Source organism: Macaca nemestrina, chromosome 17 (genome assembly GCF_043159975.1).
Source record: "Macaca nemestrina isolate mMacNem1 chromosome 17, mMacNem.hap1, whole genome shotgun sequence".
Taxonomy (NCBI): domain Eukaryota; kingdom Metazoa; phylum Chordata; class Mammalia; order Primates; family Cercopithecidae; genus Macaca; species Macaca nemestrina.
In genome coordinates, this window is record NC_092141.1 from 76968257 (window position 1) to 76984260 (window position 16004).

The following is a 16004-nucleotide window of genomic DNA, read 5'->3' on the forward strand; positions in this document are numbered from 1 at the left end:
TCCCAGCTTCTCAGGAGGCTGAGGCAGGAGGATCACTTGAGCCTGGCAGGTTGAAGCTGCAGTCAGCCCTGATGGCACCACTGCACTGCAGCCTGGGCAACAGAGCAAAACCCTGTCTCATAAACAAAGAAAAAAGAAAAATTTCTTCTTTGACTTGTAAATGATTCTGTAGGTATTGCTAACCTGCCTTCGAGAGGAATTTATTAAAAAATGAAAGTAGACTGGCTGTGGTGGCTCATACCTGTAATCCCAACACTTTGGGAAGCCGAAGTAGACAGATTGTTTGAGCCCAGGAGTTCAAGATCAGCCTAGGCAACATGGTGAAACCCTGTCTCTACAAAAAACACAAAATTAACCAAGCATGATGGCGTACACCTATGGTCCCAGCTACTTGGGAGGCTAATGTAGGATGATCACTTGAACCCAGAAGGCAGAGGTTGCAGTGAACCTTGATCACACCACTGCACTCCAGCCTGGGGAACAGAGTGAGACTCTGTCTCAAAAAAAAAAAAAAAAAAAAAAAAAAGTAGGGCCGGGTATAGTGGCTTACGCCTGTAATCCCAGCACTTTGGGAAGCTGAGACGGGCGGATCACAAGGTCAGGAGTTTGAGACTAGCCAGACCAATGTGGTGAAACCCTGTCTCTACTAAAAATACAAAAATTAGCTGGGCATGGTGGCAGGCACCTGTAATCCCAGCTACTTGAGATGCTGAGGCAGGAGAATAGTTTGAACCCAGGAGGTGGAGGTTGCAGTGAGCTGAGATTGTGCCACTGCACTCCAGCCTGGAAAACAGAGTGAGACTTCGTCTCAAAAAAAAAAAGTAGACATCTATTTATGCACATATATATATAACTTATACATAATTACACAGCTTTTTAGAAGAGAAGTAGGCTATCAGACATTTCAAGGCCGGGCGCAGTGGCTCATGCCTGTAATCCCAGCACTTTGGGTGGCCAAGGCAGGTGGATCACCTGAGGTCAGTTCAAGACCAGCCTGGCTAAGATGGTGAAACTCCGTCTCTACTAAAAACAAAAATTAGCCGGGCGTGGTGGCTGGTGCCTGTAATCCCAGCTAGTCAGGAGTCTGAGGCAGGGAGAATTGCTTGAACCAGGAAGGTAGAGGTTGCAGTGAGCCAAGATTGCGCCACTGCCCTCCAACCTGGGCAACAGAACGAGACGCCGTCTCAAAAAAAAAAAAAAATCATAACATGTCCTAAACTTTTTAAGAAGGTGAGAAATAGGCCAGGCACAGCAGCTCATGCCTGTGATCCCAGCACTTTGGGAGGCCGAGGTGGGCAGATCACTTGAGCTCAGGTGAAGGCTGCAGTGATTCAAAATCATGCCATTGCCCTCCAGCTTGGGCGATAGAGCGAGACTGTCCCCCGCCCCCCAAAAAAAGGTGAGAAATAGTAAGAAAATATTAACCAGACTAATAATATTACCTAACTGTGAAACATTAGAGATCTTCCAGTTAAAGTCAGAATCCTCAATGATGCCAACAATCGACATTATTATTTAGCATTTCTGGAAGTTCTGGCAAATGTGTTAAGCCAAGAAAAAGGAAAAAAGACAAAAAATTGAGGAAAGAAGACAACGTTGTTTTCATGTGCGATATGATTATTACATCAAAACCCCAAGAAAATAGTGATTACAATTTATAATTCAAGGCTGGGCATGGTGACCCCACCTGTAAATCCCAGCACTTTGGGAGGCCGAGGCAAGCGGATCATTTGAGGTCAGGAGTTCAAGACCATCCTGACCGACATGGTGAAACCCCATCTCTACTAAAAATACAAAAAAAGGCTGGGCACAGTGGCTCAATCCTGTAATCCCAGCACTTTGGGAGGCTGATGTAGGCGGTTCACCTGTGGTCAGGAGTTTGAGACCAGCCTGACCAACATGGAGAAACCCTGTCTCTACTGAAAATACAAAAAATTAGCTGGGTGTGGCCTGTAATCCCAGCTACTCAGGAGGCTGAGGCAGGAGAATTTTTTTTTTTTTTTGAGAGCTAGTCTCGCTCTGTCACCCAGGCTGGAGTGCAGTGGCCGGATCTCAGCTCACTGCAAGCTCCGCCTTCTGGGTTCCCGCCATTCTCCTGCCTCAGCCTCCCGAGTGGCTGGGACTACAGGCGCCCGCCACCTCACCCAGCTAGTTTTTTTGTATTTTTTAGTAGAGACGGGGTTTCACCATGTTAGCCAGGATGGTCTCGATCTCGTGACCTTGTGATCCGCCCGTCTCGGCCTCCCAAAGTGCAGGGATTACAGGCTTGAGCCACCGCGCCTGGCCAAAAAAAAAATTTAGTAACATAGTCAGTTACAAGATAAACATTGAACCTGCCTCCCAGGTTCAAGTGATTCTCCTTCCTCAGCCTCCCAAGTTGCTGAGATTACAGATGTGTGCCACCACGCCTGGCTAATTTTTTGTATTTTAATAGAGACAGTGTTTCACCATGTTGGTCAGGCTGGTCTCGAACTCGTGACCTCAAGTAATCCACCCACCTCAGTCTCCCAGAGTGCTGGGATTACAGGCATGAGCCACTGTGCCCGGCCTCAATTTGGGTTTTTATGGAAGCTTCGTTATATAGTCATTAATGATTACATCATTGACCATTGGTGGTCAGCTTGACCTTCAGCCTCTCTCTCTTTTTCTCAGAGGTTGGGAGGTGGCACTGAAAGCCCTGACAATCAGCCCCAATCCTGAGGCTCTCTAGGAGCCTCCAGCTGTCATTCAATCATTAGCATTAAAAAAATCTTATTTTGCAGATTCTGAGGGTTTTAGGAATTGTATGCCGGGAAACAGGGAGGAAGATTAAATATGTATTTCACAGTATCACAGGACCACAAAGAGGAGATTGGTCATCAGTGTTTCTCAACAGAAACACTTTGGCCTTTTGGACAAGCCAGTTTACACACTGTAGGAAGAAGTTTAGCATCATTTAAGGTGTGCCCACACACTATTTCCTTTCCACATTCTACACGAAGTGGGAAAATAGTTGTAGTTTATATCCTTTATATATAAATTGGTCAGTTGCCCTTCGAAGCCAACAAATAAAAATGATGTCTAAGGCCAGGCGCGGTGGCTCACGCCTGTAATCCCAGCACTTTGGGAGGCTGAGGTGGGCAAATCAACTGAGGTCAGGAGTTCGAGACCAGCCTGGCCAACATGGCGAAACCCTGTCTACTAAAAGTACAAACATTAGCTGGGCATGGGGGCGGGCGCCTGTAATCCCAGCTACTGAGGAGGCTGAGGCAGGAGAATCACTTGAATCCGGGAGGTGGAGGTCGCAGTGAGCCAAGATCGCACCACTGCACTCCAGCCTGGGCAACAAGAGTGAGAGGCTCTGTCTAAAAATATATATATGTGTGTGTGTGTGTGTATATGTATGTATGAGGCAGGAGAATTGGCCTGAGCCTCCTGTTTTTGTCAAATTGTTCTCTTTTATTTATTTATTTATTTTTGAAATGGAGTCTTGCTCTGTCACCCAGGCTGGAGTGCAGTGGCACGATCTCGGCTCCTGCACCCTCCTCCTCCCGGGTTCCAGCAATTCTCCTGCCTCAGCCTCCCAGGTAGCTGAGATTACAGGTGCCCACCACCACACTTGGCTAATTTTTTTTTTTTTTTTTTTAATTTTTAGAGATGGGGTTTCGCCATGTTGGCCAGCCTGGTTTCGAACCCCTGACCTCAGGTGATCCGCCCATCTCAGCCTCCCAAAGTGATGGGATTATAGGTGTGAGCCACCATGCCTGGCCCATCAAATTGTTCTATAATTTCTCTTTTTTTTTTTTTTTTTTTTTTTTTTTTTTTTTTTTTTTTTTAGATGGAATTTCATTCTTATTGCCCAGGCTAGAGTGAATGGCACAATCTTGGCTTACTGCAACCTCCTCCTCCCAGGTTCAAGCAATTCTCCTGCCTCAGCCTCCCAAGTAGCTGGAATTACAGGCATGCGCCACCACACCCAGCTAATTTTTGTGTGTGTTATTAGTAGAGATGGGGTTTCACCATGTTTGCCAGGCTAGTCTTGAACTCCTGACCTCAGGTGATACACCCACCTCAGCCTCCCAAAGTGTTGGGATTACAGGTGTTAGCCACCGTGTCCGGCTCTATAATTTTGTTTGGAGTGAATTCAGATTAGACTATTGATTTTACTGCTCTTTTTTCTTTTTTCTTTTGAGAAGCAGGGCTTTGTTCTGTTGCCCAGGCTGGAGTGCAGCGGTGCAGTCACGGCCCACCGCAGCCTCCACCTACCCAGATCATTCAGTCCTTCCACCTCAGCCTCCCAGGTAGCTGGGACTACAGGTGTGTGCCATGCCACCATGTCTGGCTAATTTTGGGGTGTTTTTGTTGTTACTGTTGTTGCTTTTAGAGACAAGGTTTTGCCATGTTGCCCAGGCTGGTCTCAAACTCTTGGGCTCAAGCCAGTGATCTTCCTGCCTTGACCTCCCAAAGTGCTGGGATTACAGTCATAAGCCACTGTACTTGGCCCTGGTTGTCTTTTTTTCATATTACATATTTTCATTTTCAAACATTTAAGTTTTGTAAGCTTATTTTGAGTGAGAGGAGTTTTGTTTTTGTTTTCTGTTGTGAAGCCCAGTGTAGCCCAGTCAACCCTTAACTTCCAACAGGGAGCCAGCTCTTATCACTGCCTCACGCACAGCATGTTAGTCTCCCTTACCCCCCAAGAACCTCTTACTGTTAGTGTTCGGTCACCACTTCCTAGTTCTGACTCTGGAGCCTAGCAGGCCTACAGTTTTAGTCCTGCTCACAGTTTTGTGTCTCTATTCCGTTGAGATTTTTGTAACTTATTTAAGCATGGCTATGTCTTCTCAATTTCTCTTTTTTGTATTTTACGCTCACTTGTATGTTCTTGAAGGGAGAGGGAGGATCAAAGTGTGTGCTCACTATACTATCTTAGTTTTCCCAAAATCCATCCCATGATGTTATAAACATATGAACTAGGAAATGAAACTCAAGATTTTGTTTCCAACCTAGGAAGAAGTTCAGTCTCTCTCTATAAATAGAGAAGGGCTGTTGAATAATTTGTCACACTGCTTCTCTTTTGACTTTATAAGACTAGATAGTCTATAGAGAGAGAAACAGATTCATTAAACCAGGGCTCTTCGTTTATTTGGTAAAATATTTGTGATATGTTTAAAAGCTTCGGCTGGGCGCAGTGGCTAATGCCTGTAATCCCAGCACTTTGGGAGGCTGAGGCAGGTGGATCACGAGGTCAGGAGATCGAGACCATCCTGGCTAACATAGTGAAACCCCGTCTCTACTAAAAAAAATACAAAAAATTAGCCGGGCATGGTGGCGGGCACCTGTAGTCCCAGCTACTCGGGAGGCTGAGGCAGGAGAATGGCGTGAACCCAGGAGGCGGAGCTTGCAGTGAGCTGAGATCACACCACTGCACTCCAGCCTGGTCGACAGAGCGAGACTCCATCTCAAAAGAATTAAAAAAAAAAAAAAATTTTAAGTCAGATTTTAAGAAATATTTTTATGGCCAGGTGCAAGTGGCTCATACCTGTCATCCCAGCACTTTGGGAGGCAAGGCAGGCAGATCACTTGCGCTCAGGAGTTACCTGGACAACACAGCAAGACACTATCTCCTCAAAAAAATTAGCTGGGCATGGTGGTGAGCACCTGTAGCTACTTGAAGGGGTTGAGGTGGGAGGATCACTTGAGCCTGGCAGGTCAAGGCCACAGCAAGCCATGTTTGTGTCACTGCGGTCCAGGCAGGGTGACAAAGTGAGACACTGTCTCCAAATAAGAAATACTGTTGGTCATAGCTATGATTTCTTTACGCCAAGTGTGTTTGTGGATGCCAATCACAATGGGTTTGTTCATAGGGTAATAAAGTTTGCTTTGATCATTTCCAAGAGTAAGTTGTACTACTAGATAGCAGAAGAAGTGTGCTTTAAAAGTATGGCAAAATGCATATCGAGAAAATAGTATGTTGACCAGACACAGAGGCTCACGCCTATGATCCCAGCACTTTGGAAGGCAGAGGTGGGTCACTTGAGGTCAAAAGTTGGAGACCAGCCTGGCCAACATGATGAAACCCCGTCTCTACCAAAAGTACAAAAATTAGCTGAGTTTGGTGGCACGTGCCTGTGGTCCTAGGTACTTGGGAGGCAGAGGTGGGAGGATCACTTGAGCTTGGGAGGTGAAGGGCACAGTGAGCCGAGACTGTGCCACTACACTCTAACCCGGGTGACAGAGTGAGACCCAGTCTCAAAAAGAAAAAACAGAATACAGTAAAGAAGCCGGCCAAAACCAAGATGGTGATGAAAGTGACCTCTGGTTGTCCTCACTGCTCATTAAAACTAATATATATATATATATATATGAAGGGGCCAGACAGTGTGGCTCATGCCTGTAATCCCAGGACTTTGGGAGTTCAAGGAGGGTAGATTGCCTGAGGTCAGGAGTTCGATACCAGCCTGGCCAACGTAGTGAAACTCTATCTCTACTAAAAATAAAAAATATTAGCTGGGTGTGGTGGCAGGTGCCTGTAATCCTAGCTAGTTGGGAGGCTGAGGCAGGAGAATCGCTTGAACCTGGGAGGCAGAGGTTGGAGTGATTGATGCCACTGCACTCCAGCCTAGAGCAAAACTCCGTCTCAGGAAAAAAAAAAAAAAGAGACCGGGTGCAGTGGCTCACACCTGTAATTTCCAGCACTTTGGGAGTTCGAGGCAGGTGGATCACCTGAGGTCAGGAGTTTGAGACCAGCCTGGCCAACATGGCGAAACCCTGTTTCTACGAAAAATACAAAAAAATTAGCTGGTTGTGGTGGCACACGCCTGTAATCCCAGCTGCTCAGGAGGCTGAGGCGGGAGAATCACTTGAACCCAGGAGGCATAAGTTGCAGTGAGCGGAGATTGCGCCATTGATGAGAGCGAAACTCTGTCTCTAAAAGCATACATATGAAAAGAAAGTATCTTTTAAAAAAAGAAAATAGTGTGTTATGTTGCCCAACTCTCCCTGCAGTCTGAAATTCTAGACATAGGAGCATCATAATAAACAAGGCAAATCTGCCTCTTTTCTGCTTTCTGCTGGTCAGACCACATTTTGAGTCTCAAGGCCAGTTCATGTCCACTCTCACTGTAAGGACAGAGAGCAAGAGCAACTAGAAGAAAGCAGCCAGCGGGTGAGGGTGCTTGCAGTCACCTTCTGAGCAACCACAGAAAGAGCCCAGATGGGACAGGGGCAAGCCAGGAGGGACGCTCTTCCTAGCCACTTGGCTCATCTTTCAGTCAACTCTCCTTTGAAGATAACTAGCATCTTTCTAGTTGTTCTTACATAGTCTTCATTTTCTGTTTCTAATTGTCTGAGTTGGGTTTAAGATACAAGAAAATCTTGTTTGCAACTAACTAAAATTCTCTCACATTAGACTGAACTGTGGAGCTACTTCGACAAGAGTGGGTAATGTACTATTTTCTGGCCAGATCACACATTTACATGACTCTAATGATAGTCTTGTATTGTCTTTAATTGACAACAGGAAGAGCTGAAGAGAGACCTGAAAATTAAGAAAGAAAAAGACCTGATGCAGGTGGCTCAGTCCACAGCAGTAGCTGTACCCTGCCCCCCAGTGACGGCAGCTCCTCCAGCCCCTCCAGCCCCTCCACCTTCACCTCCCCCTCCACCTGCTGTGCAACACACAGGCCTCCTGTCCACGCCCACCTTCCCTGCAGCTTCCCAGAAGAGGAAGCGGGAAGAGGAAAAAGACTCAAGCTCAAAGTCCAAGAAAAAGAAAATGATCTCTACTACCTCAAAGGAAACTAAGAAGGACACAAAGCTTTACTGTATCTGTAAAACGCCTTATGATGAATCTAAGTGAGTAGATCTTTTTGAGCTCTAGTTTTTTGTCTTGAAAGTTTAGCTATAAAATTGAGTTTTGAAGAAAATGAATATTTTGGGAATGATATAAATGAAAATATTAAATTTAAGAGTAATGTTTCATCCATGGTCTTGCATGTGATATTCTTACCATTGACGCTAGTAAAGTAAAATTTGCTATTTCACATGTTTGTGATTGTCCTTTGTTATATTCTTTTCTGTCAAAAACAAGCTTTCTGTTGCTCCTTTGCTTTCTCCTCTTCCCTCTGAATTAACTCCAAATCAACGAGTAATTGATGTCTGGAGAAGGACGTGTATTACTGTTGCCCAAAATGGAGAGCATCCTTTCTGGGATCTGTTCAAAGCCCTGTAAATACATGAAATCTTGGAAACCATTTGAACATCAATGGTCAGAGGTTTTGAATTTGAGTGGTTTGGTTTCTTAATTGTTTTATTTTAGGCAGTTGTTTTTTGTATTAAAATACTGCAACTCATATTTTTGTCAGAGTTTCCACTTTCTTATCAGAGACAAAAGCCAGAAAAATACAAAAAGTGTTCCATTCCTCAAGTATAACGTCCAACAATTTGGCAGCTGGAAGCTGTTTTTGACAGTTGTGACTTGTATTTGGTGATACAAACAAGATTATAGAGGCACTAAACCATAAATGTAGTTTCATTTTTTGGTCATTAATATCATTTTACAAAATATTTAACTTCTACTTTGAACATTAAAGTGTAGTCCAGCTTTTTAAAGCCACAGTTAACCACCATACTTTTTACAGGACCAAAAAGTTTGATTGTGCTTTAAAAAATGATCATTTAGAATCAATTAATTAGAATTAGGAATGCTTAATGCCTGCCTTAAGTGAATACCTAATTGATTCCTGAAATAAAATTGTGGTCCCTTTAATGATGTTCAGGTTGCAACATGGAAGCTGCTTTGGTGGCGCTGTCTAAATGATCATCTGTTTGCAAATGCCAAATGAAAACTCTTTGTTGGCAGATTGAGCTGTGTGCTGAATTAAACACAAATCAATTTAGGCATCTTCGCTTTTCATTATCTTACCTCATTGGAAATTATACATAATGTAAACAGTAGAACCTGATTCACTGATTTTTTTTCCTTAGTTTAATACAAGTGTGCCTCACTTTAAGCACAATATACTAAATGATTTCTGAAACAGAAGTTTCCTTACTTTTTCAGTTAAAAAGATTTGCTTACAGAACTTCTTTAAATAACAAGACTTCTTTGGCCTGTTTAGAGTATTCAGATCACAGAAATTATGTCACACACTTCTTTGAAATACCTACATTGCATAAAATGAGGCACACAGATACATGTGCCCATTCCATCGAGATTGCCTCATTATTTTGTGTTATTTTATATTTTTCATTTTGTCATTATTAACACTTTAGTATACCAGGTTCATTCACTCCCTATTTTAGTTGGGATGAGTTAGTGTTTCTAAGGAGTGTTTCGTAATCTCTTGTCCCAAACTAGGCTGGTTTGGGAATCCAGTGAGAATGACTGAAAACTGAAATTCAAGTCCTGAACATCCTTCCAGAACACAGCCTATCACTCTGTGGAGATAACACACAAAGTATCTCAGGAGGACCCCCACCTGTGGAAGTGAAAATCATGTGAGAGTCATAGTTCAAAAGAAAAAAGTGCTGGGCACTGTGGCTCGTGCCTGTAATCTCAGCACTTTGGGAGGCCGAGGCAGGAGGATCACTTGAGCCCAGGTATTTGAGACCGGTCTGGGCAACATAGGGAGACCCTGTCTGTACAAAAAAATTGGCCAGGCGTGGTGGCTCACGCCTGTAATCCCAGCACTTTGGGAGGCCGAGGTGGATGGATCAGCTGAGGTCAGGAGTTCGAGACCAGCCTGGCCAACATGGCGAAACCCCGTCTCTGCTAAAAATGTAAAAATTAGCCAGATGTGGTGGCACACACCTGTAATCCCAGCTACTCGGGAGGCCGAGTCAGGAGAATCGCTTGAACCTGAGAGACTGAGGTGGCAGTGAGCCAAGATCATGCCACTGCACTCCAGCCTGGGAGACAGAGCAAGGCTCCGTCAAAAAAAAAAAAAAGCCAGGCCTGGTGGCGCATGCTTGTAGTCCCAGCTACTCGGGAGGCTGAGGTGGGAGGATCACATAAGCCTGGGAGGTCCAGGCTGCAGGGGGGCCGTGATCCTGTCCCTGCTCTGCAGCCTGGGCTATACAGTGAGACAAAAGAGAAAAAAAAGTTAGTGGTAACAGGATAAACTACATAACCATATATTATTCCTTCACATTCATGAAGCAGGTCAAGTTGAAGCTTGAGGACGACTTCCATTCCTCTAGGTGAGGCATTCCTCAAGAAATGCCTTGGTAGAACTAAGAGTGCCAATGGTATCAGCAAGGCCAGTCTGGTTCCCTGTGATTCATGGTAATTCTCACTATGACTTTGACATGGTGTTCCTACACAGTGCCTATCAACACTTGTAGACACACTATATAAGCGTTTGTTACATTTACTTTTCCTTTTGTCATTAGGTCGTTTATTACAGAGGCCACTCTGCACTCCACAATCACACACTTATACAGCTCCGCCTTGCCAAGCAGTGTAGACCCTCACAGGTTTCGGATAACTATCCTTGCATCGTTCTCCACACCTTGTCCCCGGTGTTGAACTGAAGCAGCTCCTTCCATGTTCCCTGCTCGTTAATTAGCCAGGCCACTGTCCACATTGTCACAAACATTACATTAACAGGAAAACTGGCCCATGCCATATTCCATTATGAGAGATTATTTTTAATTCGATTAAATTCCAGTGTTTATTCAGAAAACCTGGTAGAGATTGAATTGCTCTATGTACCTTTCTTAGTTTTCTTCTTCATCTCATATTTTGACCATTTATCTTCTACACCTGGCTGACCTGCATGTTCCTTGTAGTGTAACTTCTACTTGGTGTTTGCGCTTTGCTTTGTTCTCAAATTTAAATTGTGAGATACATTTTCAAACCTATCTAAGAAATAGCCCTGATATTGAAATGGCTTCTGTGGAATAGGTTTGACAGATGTAAGTCTTTGATTCTTTGGCTTTGGTTTTTGTGCCTGTTACAGTTTTACACACATTCATTCAGAGGAAGACATTACCATCAATGTGTTGTTTCTTTTTTCAAATTCCAGTATGTTTTTAAAGACCCATATTTCACTAAGCAGTGTACTTGTTGAAACCGATGTGAGTGACTTTATGTGTCCACACGTGATAGAGCATCAGATACTGGAGTTTGCCAGGGGTAGAATGGTTGGATTCAGGAATGTTTAGCTGACTCATAAGCAGGAAGTTATCCTGTAAAAAAGTGAAGCAAGGCAGGGAAGACAGATTTAAGTACCATTGCAGCTCAAAATGACAATTACATTGTCATTTTCATTGTGAATACTTTTAGGTTCTATATTGGCTGTGATCTTTGTACTAACTGGTATCATGGAGAATGTGTTGGCATCACAGAAAAGGAGGCTAAGAAAATGGATGTGTACATCTGTAATGATTGTAAACGGGCACAAGAGGGCAGCAGTGAGGAATTGTACTGTATCTGCAGAACACCTTATGATGAGTCACAGTGAGTTCTGATAAGAGCATCATATTTAATAATTTAGGAAGCCAAATTGCTCTGACTGGTTACTTATTTATTTTAAAATAAAAAGCAGATTTTTTTTCTACATTTATTATACACTTACATTACAAATTCCTTTTCATTTTTCTCTTTTTCCCTTTTTACCTACCCTTCAAATTTTATCTTGCTTCATAGTGAATGTTTGAGACACATTGGGGAAAATGTGGTTTAATAGTAGATTTGATTCTTCAATATGTAACATAGAAATTAATGTGATTAAAATAGCCTGACTTGTTTGGACTTTATCAGTGTTTGAAATGGTGCTTTATTGTAGGTTAGAAAAACACTAATATGGGTACAAGCTCTGAGACTCTGTTATTAGCTTATAGGATTTTGAACTCCCATATGGTACTGTACTAGTTGAAAGATTTTTGGCTTTGTTTTCAGCTTTAAAATCAATTAAATGTTCCATATTTATCTTTAAATTTGTTCTCTAATATTACACAGTGTTCTTACAAATTTTTTTACTGCTTGTTCTTAACATCAAAAAATACTAAATTAATGTACTGGAATGCCAATCTTGAAAGTATTAAAACCATAATACTAAAACTATTTTGTATCCCAGGGTTTAGCAAATTTTCAGGTGCATGCTTTATTATAAGTAACATCATCCCATCTGTTTTGAACTCACATTTCCATTTCGGATCTTACAGATTTTATATTGGCTGTGATCGGTGTCAGAATTGGTACCATGGGCGCTGCGTTGGCATCTTGCAAAGTGAGGCAGAGCTCATTGATGAGTATGTCTGTCCACAGTGCCAGTCAACAGAGGATGCCATGACAGTGCTCACGCCACTAACAGAGAAGGATTATGAGGGGTTGAAGAGGGTGCTCCGTTCCTTACAGGTGAGACCCCTCTGTGTGCAGCATTTGAAAATGAAATCAGCCAGCAGAATTTTGGAAAGATTTCTAGAATTTCAACTTTCCAGTCTTAAAGTGATTATTTACTGACTCCCAGCTAGTCTAGTGAAGTGCCTGACAAACTTCAGTCCTTCACGTACCAGTGTCATGAGCTTTACCATATCCCCACACCACCTCAGCTTATTTCACACTCACAAGAATGTTAACATGACTCACTTCTTTATATATTTTATTTTTAAAGAAACTTCCTCTCACCCCCATGGATTGAGAAGCAGTATGATTAGATTATAGTTATTCTTGGCCAGGCACAGTGGATCACACCTGTAATCCCAGCACTTTGGGAGGCCAAGGCGGGTGGATCACAAGGTCAGGAGATTGAGACCATCCCGGGTAACACGGTGAAACCCCATCTATACTAAAAATACAAAATGTTAGCCAGGCGTGGTGGCAGGCGTCTGTAGTCCCAGCTACTCAGGAAGCTGAGGCAGGAGAATGGTGTGAACCTGGGAGGTAGAGCTTGCAGTGAGCGGAGATGGCGCTACCGCACTCCAGCCTGGGTGAGAGTGTGAGACTCCATCTCAAAAAAAAAAAAAAAAAAAAAGATTATAGTTATTCTTTTCCTTATGAAAAACAGAAAGGGGGCTGGGCGCGGTGGTGTACTCCCTAATCCCAGCACTTTGGGAGGCTGAGGTGGGCAGATCACAAGGTCAGATGTTCGAGACCAGACTGGACAAAAGGATGAAACCCCATCTCTCTACTAAAAATACAAAAAATTAGCTGGGTACGGTGCCGCACGCCTGTAATCCCAGCTACTAGGGAGACTGAGGCAGGAGAATTGCTTGAACCCAGGAGGTGGAGGTTGCAGTGAGCCAAGATCGAGCCACGGCACTCTAGCCCAGTGACAGTGCGAGACTCTGTCTCAAAAAAAAAAAAAAGAAAAGCAGGATGGGGATGGGTTGCAGGATTAGCAAGTGATACAGATGTATTGAAGACATGGAAAGCCAGTGTGGCTACTCACACCTATAATCCCAGCACTTTGGGAGGCCAAGGCAGGAGGATCACTTGAGTTGACGAGTTAGAGACCAACCTGGGCAACAAAGGAAGACCCCATCTCTACAAAACATTTTAAAAAGTTAGCTGGACATGTTGGCACGCACCTGTAATCCCAGCTACTCGGGAGGCTGAGGTGAGAGGATCACTTGAGCACCGGAGGCTACAGTGAGCTATGGTCATGCCACTCCACTCCAGCCTGGATGACAGAGCAAGACCCCATCTCAAAAAAATGGGGGGAAATAAAAGGATATAGTGCACTGGATTGAAACTTTCTCCTCTTGTTATCATAATCACAAGAATTGAAGTAACTAAAAAGAGAATCATAGTCTCAATATGTGGTTGAATGTTATTTAACGACACATCTCTGCCACCTCATCATTAACCAGCTGTGGTAATGACTCCACACTTTGAACCCATTCCACCTGTTTATAGAAGTGATTGCAATGCCAGCATCACTCAGTGACAACTCATCATGTAGGGCTCAGAATACTGATTTTGTGACTTCTAAGCTTGTGCTCCACCCCCCACACAAGGTCTTCTGACCAGCCTTTGAGTACCATTATTGTAGAGGAGACTCATCTTAGGTAACTTATTACTAGAGCAGAAATCACCTAATATAAAGTATTTCATGTATCAAATTTAAGACTGACTTTTGGGTTCATTGATGTAGTAACTCAGCTGAGAAACTTAAATGGAATTAGTGTTTTCACTGACAATAATGATGCTGCTTTTTCATTATAGGCCCATAAGATGGCCTGGCCTTTCCTTGAACCAGTAGATCCTAATGATGCACCAGATTATTATGGTGTTATTAAGGAACCTATGGGTAAGTACATGAGTTGAATATGAAGTTCTTCAGAAGTCTCAGTGGATGTTTTATTATCCATAAAATTAATATCTTAGAATATTTTTAGCAAGGCTGGTGGGGGTATAAATTGGTATGGTCACTTTGGAGGGTAAATTTGTAGTATCTATTAAAGTTTAGTTGTGCATACTCTTTTTTTTTTTGAGACAGTCTCTCGCTCTGTTACCCAGGCTGGAGTGCAGTGACGCAATCTCCCGGGTTCATGCCATTCTCCTGCCTCAGCCTCCCAAGTAGCTGGGACTACAGGCGCCTGCCACCATATCCGGCTAATTTTTTGTATTGTTAGTAGAGATGGTGTTTCACTGTGTTAGCCAGGATGGTCTTGATCTCCTGACCTTGTGATCCACCCGCCTCGGCCTCCCAAAGTGCTGGGATTACAGGCGTGAGCCACCACGCCCGGTCTTTTTTTTTTTTTTTTTTTTTTTTCTTTCAGACAGAGTCTCGCTCTGTTGCCACGCTGGAGTGCACTGGTGCAATCTCACCTCACTACAACCTCCACCTCCCAGGTTCAAGCAATTCTCCTGCATCAGCATCCCGAGTAGCTGGGACTATAGGCATGCACCACCACACCTGGCTAAATTTTATATTTTTTATAAAGACAGGGTTTCACGTTGGCCAGGATGGTCTCGATCTCCTGACCTCATGATCCGCCCCCCTTAGCCTCCCAAAGTGCTGGGATTACAAGTGTGAGCCACCATGCCCAGCCAATTGTGCATACTCTTGAACCCAGCAGTTTCATTTCTTAGGATTTACAGGCACACAAGTATGTTCATTGTGGGAGTGTTTATAATTACAAAAACATTGGAAATTGCAGGGTGGCTCACGCTGGAATCCCAGCACTCCGGGAGGCAGAGGTTGCAGTGAGCCGAGATCACACCACTGCATTCCAGCCTGTACCACAGAGTGAGACTCCGTCCAAAAAAAAAAAAAAAACCCCTGGGCGCAGTGGCTCACGCCTGTAATCCCAGCACTTTGAGTCGCTGAGGCGGGCAGATCACGAGGTCAGGAGATCCAGACCATCCCAGCTAACATGGTGAAACCCCGTCTCTACTAAAAATACAAAAAACTAGCCGGGCGAGGTGGCAGGAACCTGTAGTCCCAGCTACTCGGGAGGCTGAGGCAGGAGAATGTCGTGAACCCAGGAGGGCAGAGCGTGCAGTGAGCAGAGATCGCGCCACTGCACTCCAGCCTGGACAACAGAGCGAGACTCCATCTCAAAAAAAAAAAACAAAGGATTGGAAATGAAATAAGTAGCCATCAATAGCGTAGCTATATCAAATGGTGTCTGACTGGAGTATTATGCAGCTTTATAAAAGAATGAGTGAAATTAATGATTGGGTTGTGGTCTCTTTGATCCTCTCATCCTTCTCCATTCAATTCTGCCTCATCTTTTTCTGAAGGAGAGCAAATTTGATGAACTAGAGAGAATATACTCCTCATTTCCCAGAAAAAAATGGTAATAGCAGCCACAAGTAATTGTATCAACACTAATGGCTACAAATGATTGTATTAAAAAATAATTTATCTGCAAAAGAAATTAGAAAAATTAAAACGTAGTTAAAAGCTTCCAAAGGATCACTTACTGCTAATGAAAGAATTATGTTCCAAAAGCCAGCTAAGCATTTTTTTAAATGAGAAGAGTTTGTGTTTCATGGCAGCTTCAAAGAGGGGGAAACATGAAGAGGAAATAAATGAAGACTGTCTCTGAAAAACAAACATAAACAAGTA

At 43.5% G+C, this 16004-nt stretch overlaps 1 protein-coding gene across 11 annotated transcripts in view; it reads left to right on the top strand.

Moving 5' to 3' along the window:
• The window catches only part of LOC105469038 (bromodomain PHD finger transcription factor), a 144135-nt gene that overhangs the window by 112312 nt on the left and 15819 nt on the right, over nucleotides 1-16004 (top strand). For 8 of the 11 annotated variants that reach the window (XM_011719582.3, XM_011719580.3, XM_011719586.3 and 5 more), the window contains 4 exons: nucleotides 7502-7836; nucleotides 11270-11443; nucleotides 12151-12343; nucleotides 14153-14237. In XM_011719582.3, the coding sequence (XP_011717884.2) occupies nucleotides 7502-7836; nucleotides 11270-11443; nucleotides 12151-12343; nucleotides 14153-14237 (787 nt within the window). The remainder of the gene's footprint in view (nucleotides 1-7501; nucleotides 7837-11269; nucleotides 11444-12150; nucleotides 12344-14152; nucleotides 14238-16004) is intronic. The other 3 variants (XM_011719584.3, XM_011719587.3, XM_011719592.3) reach the window with 1 other exon arrangement.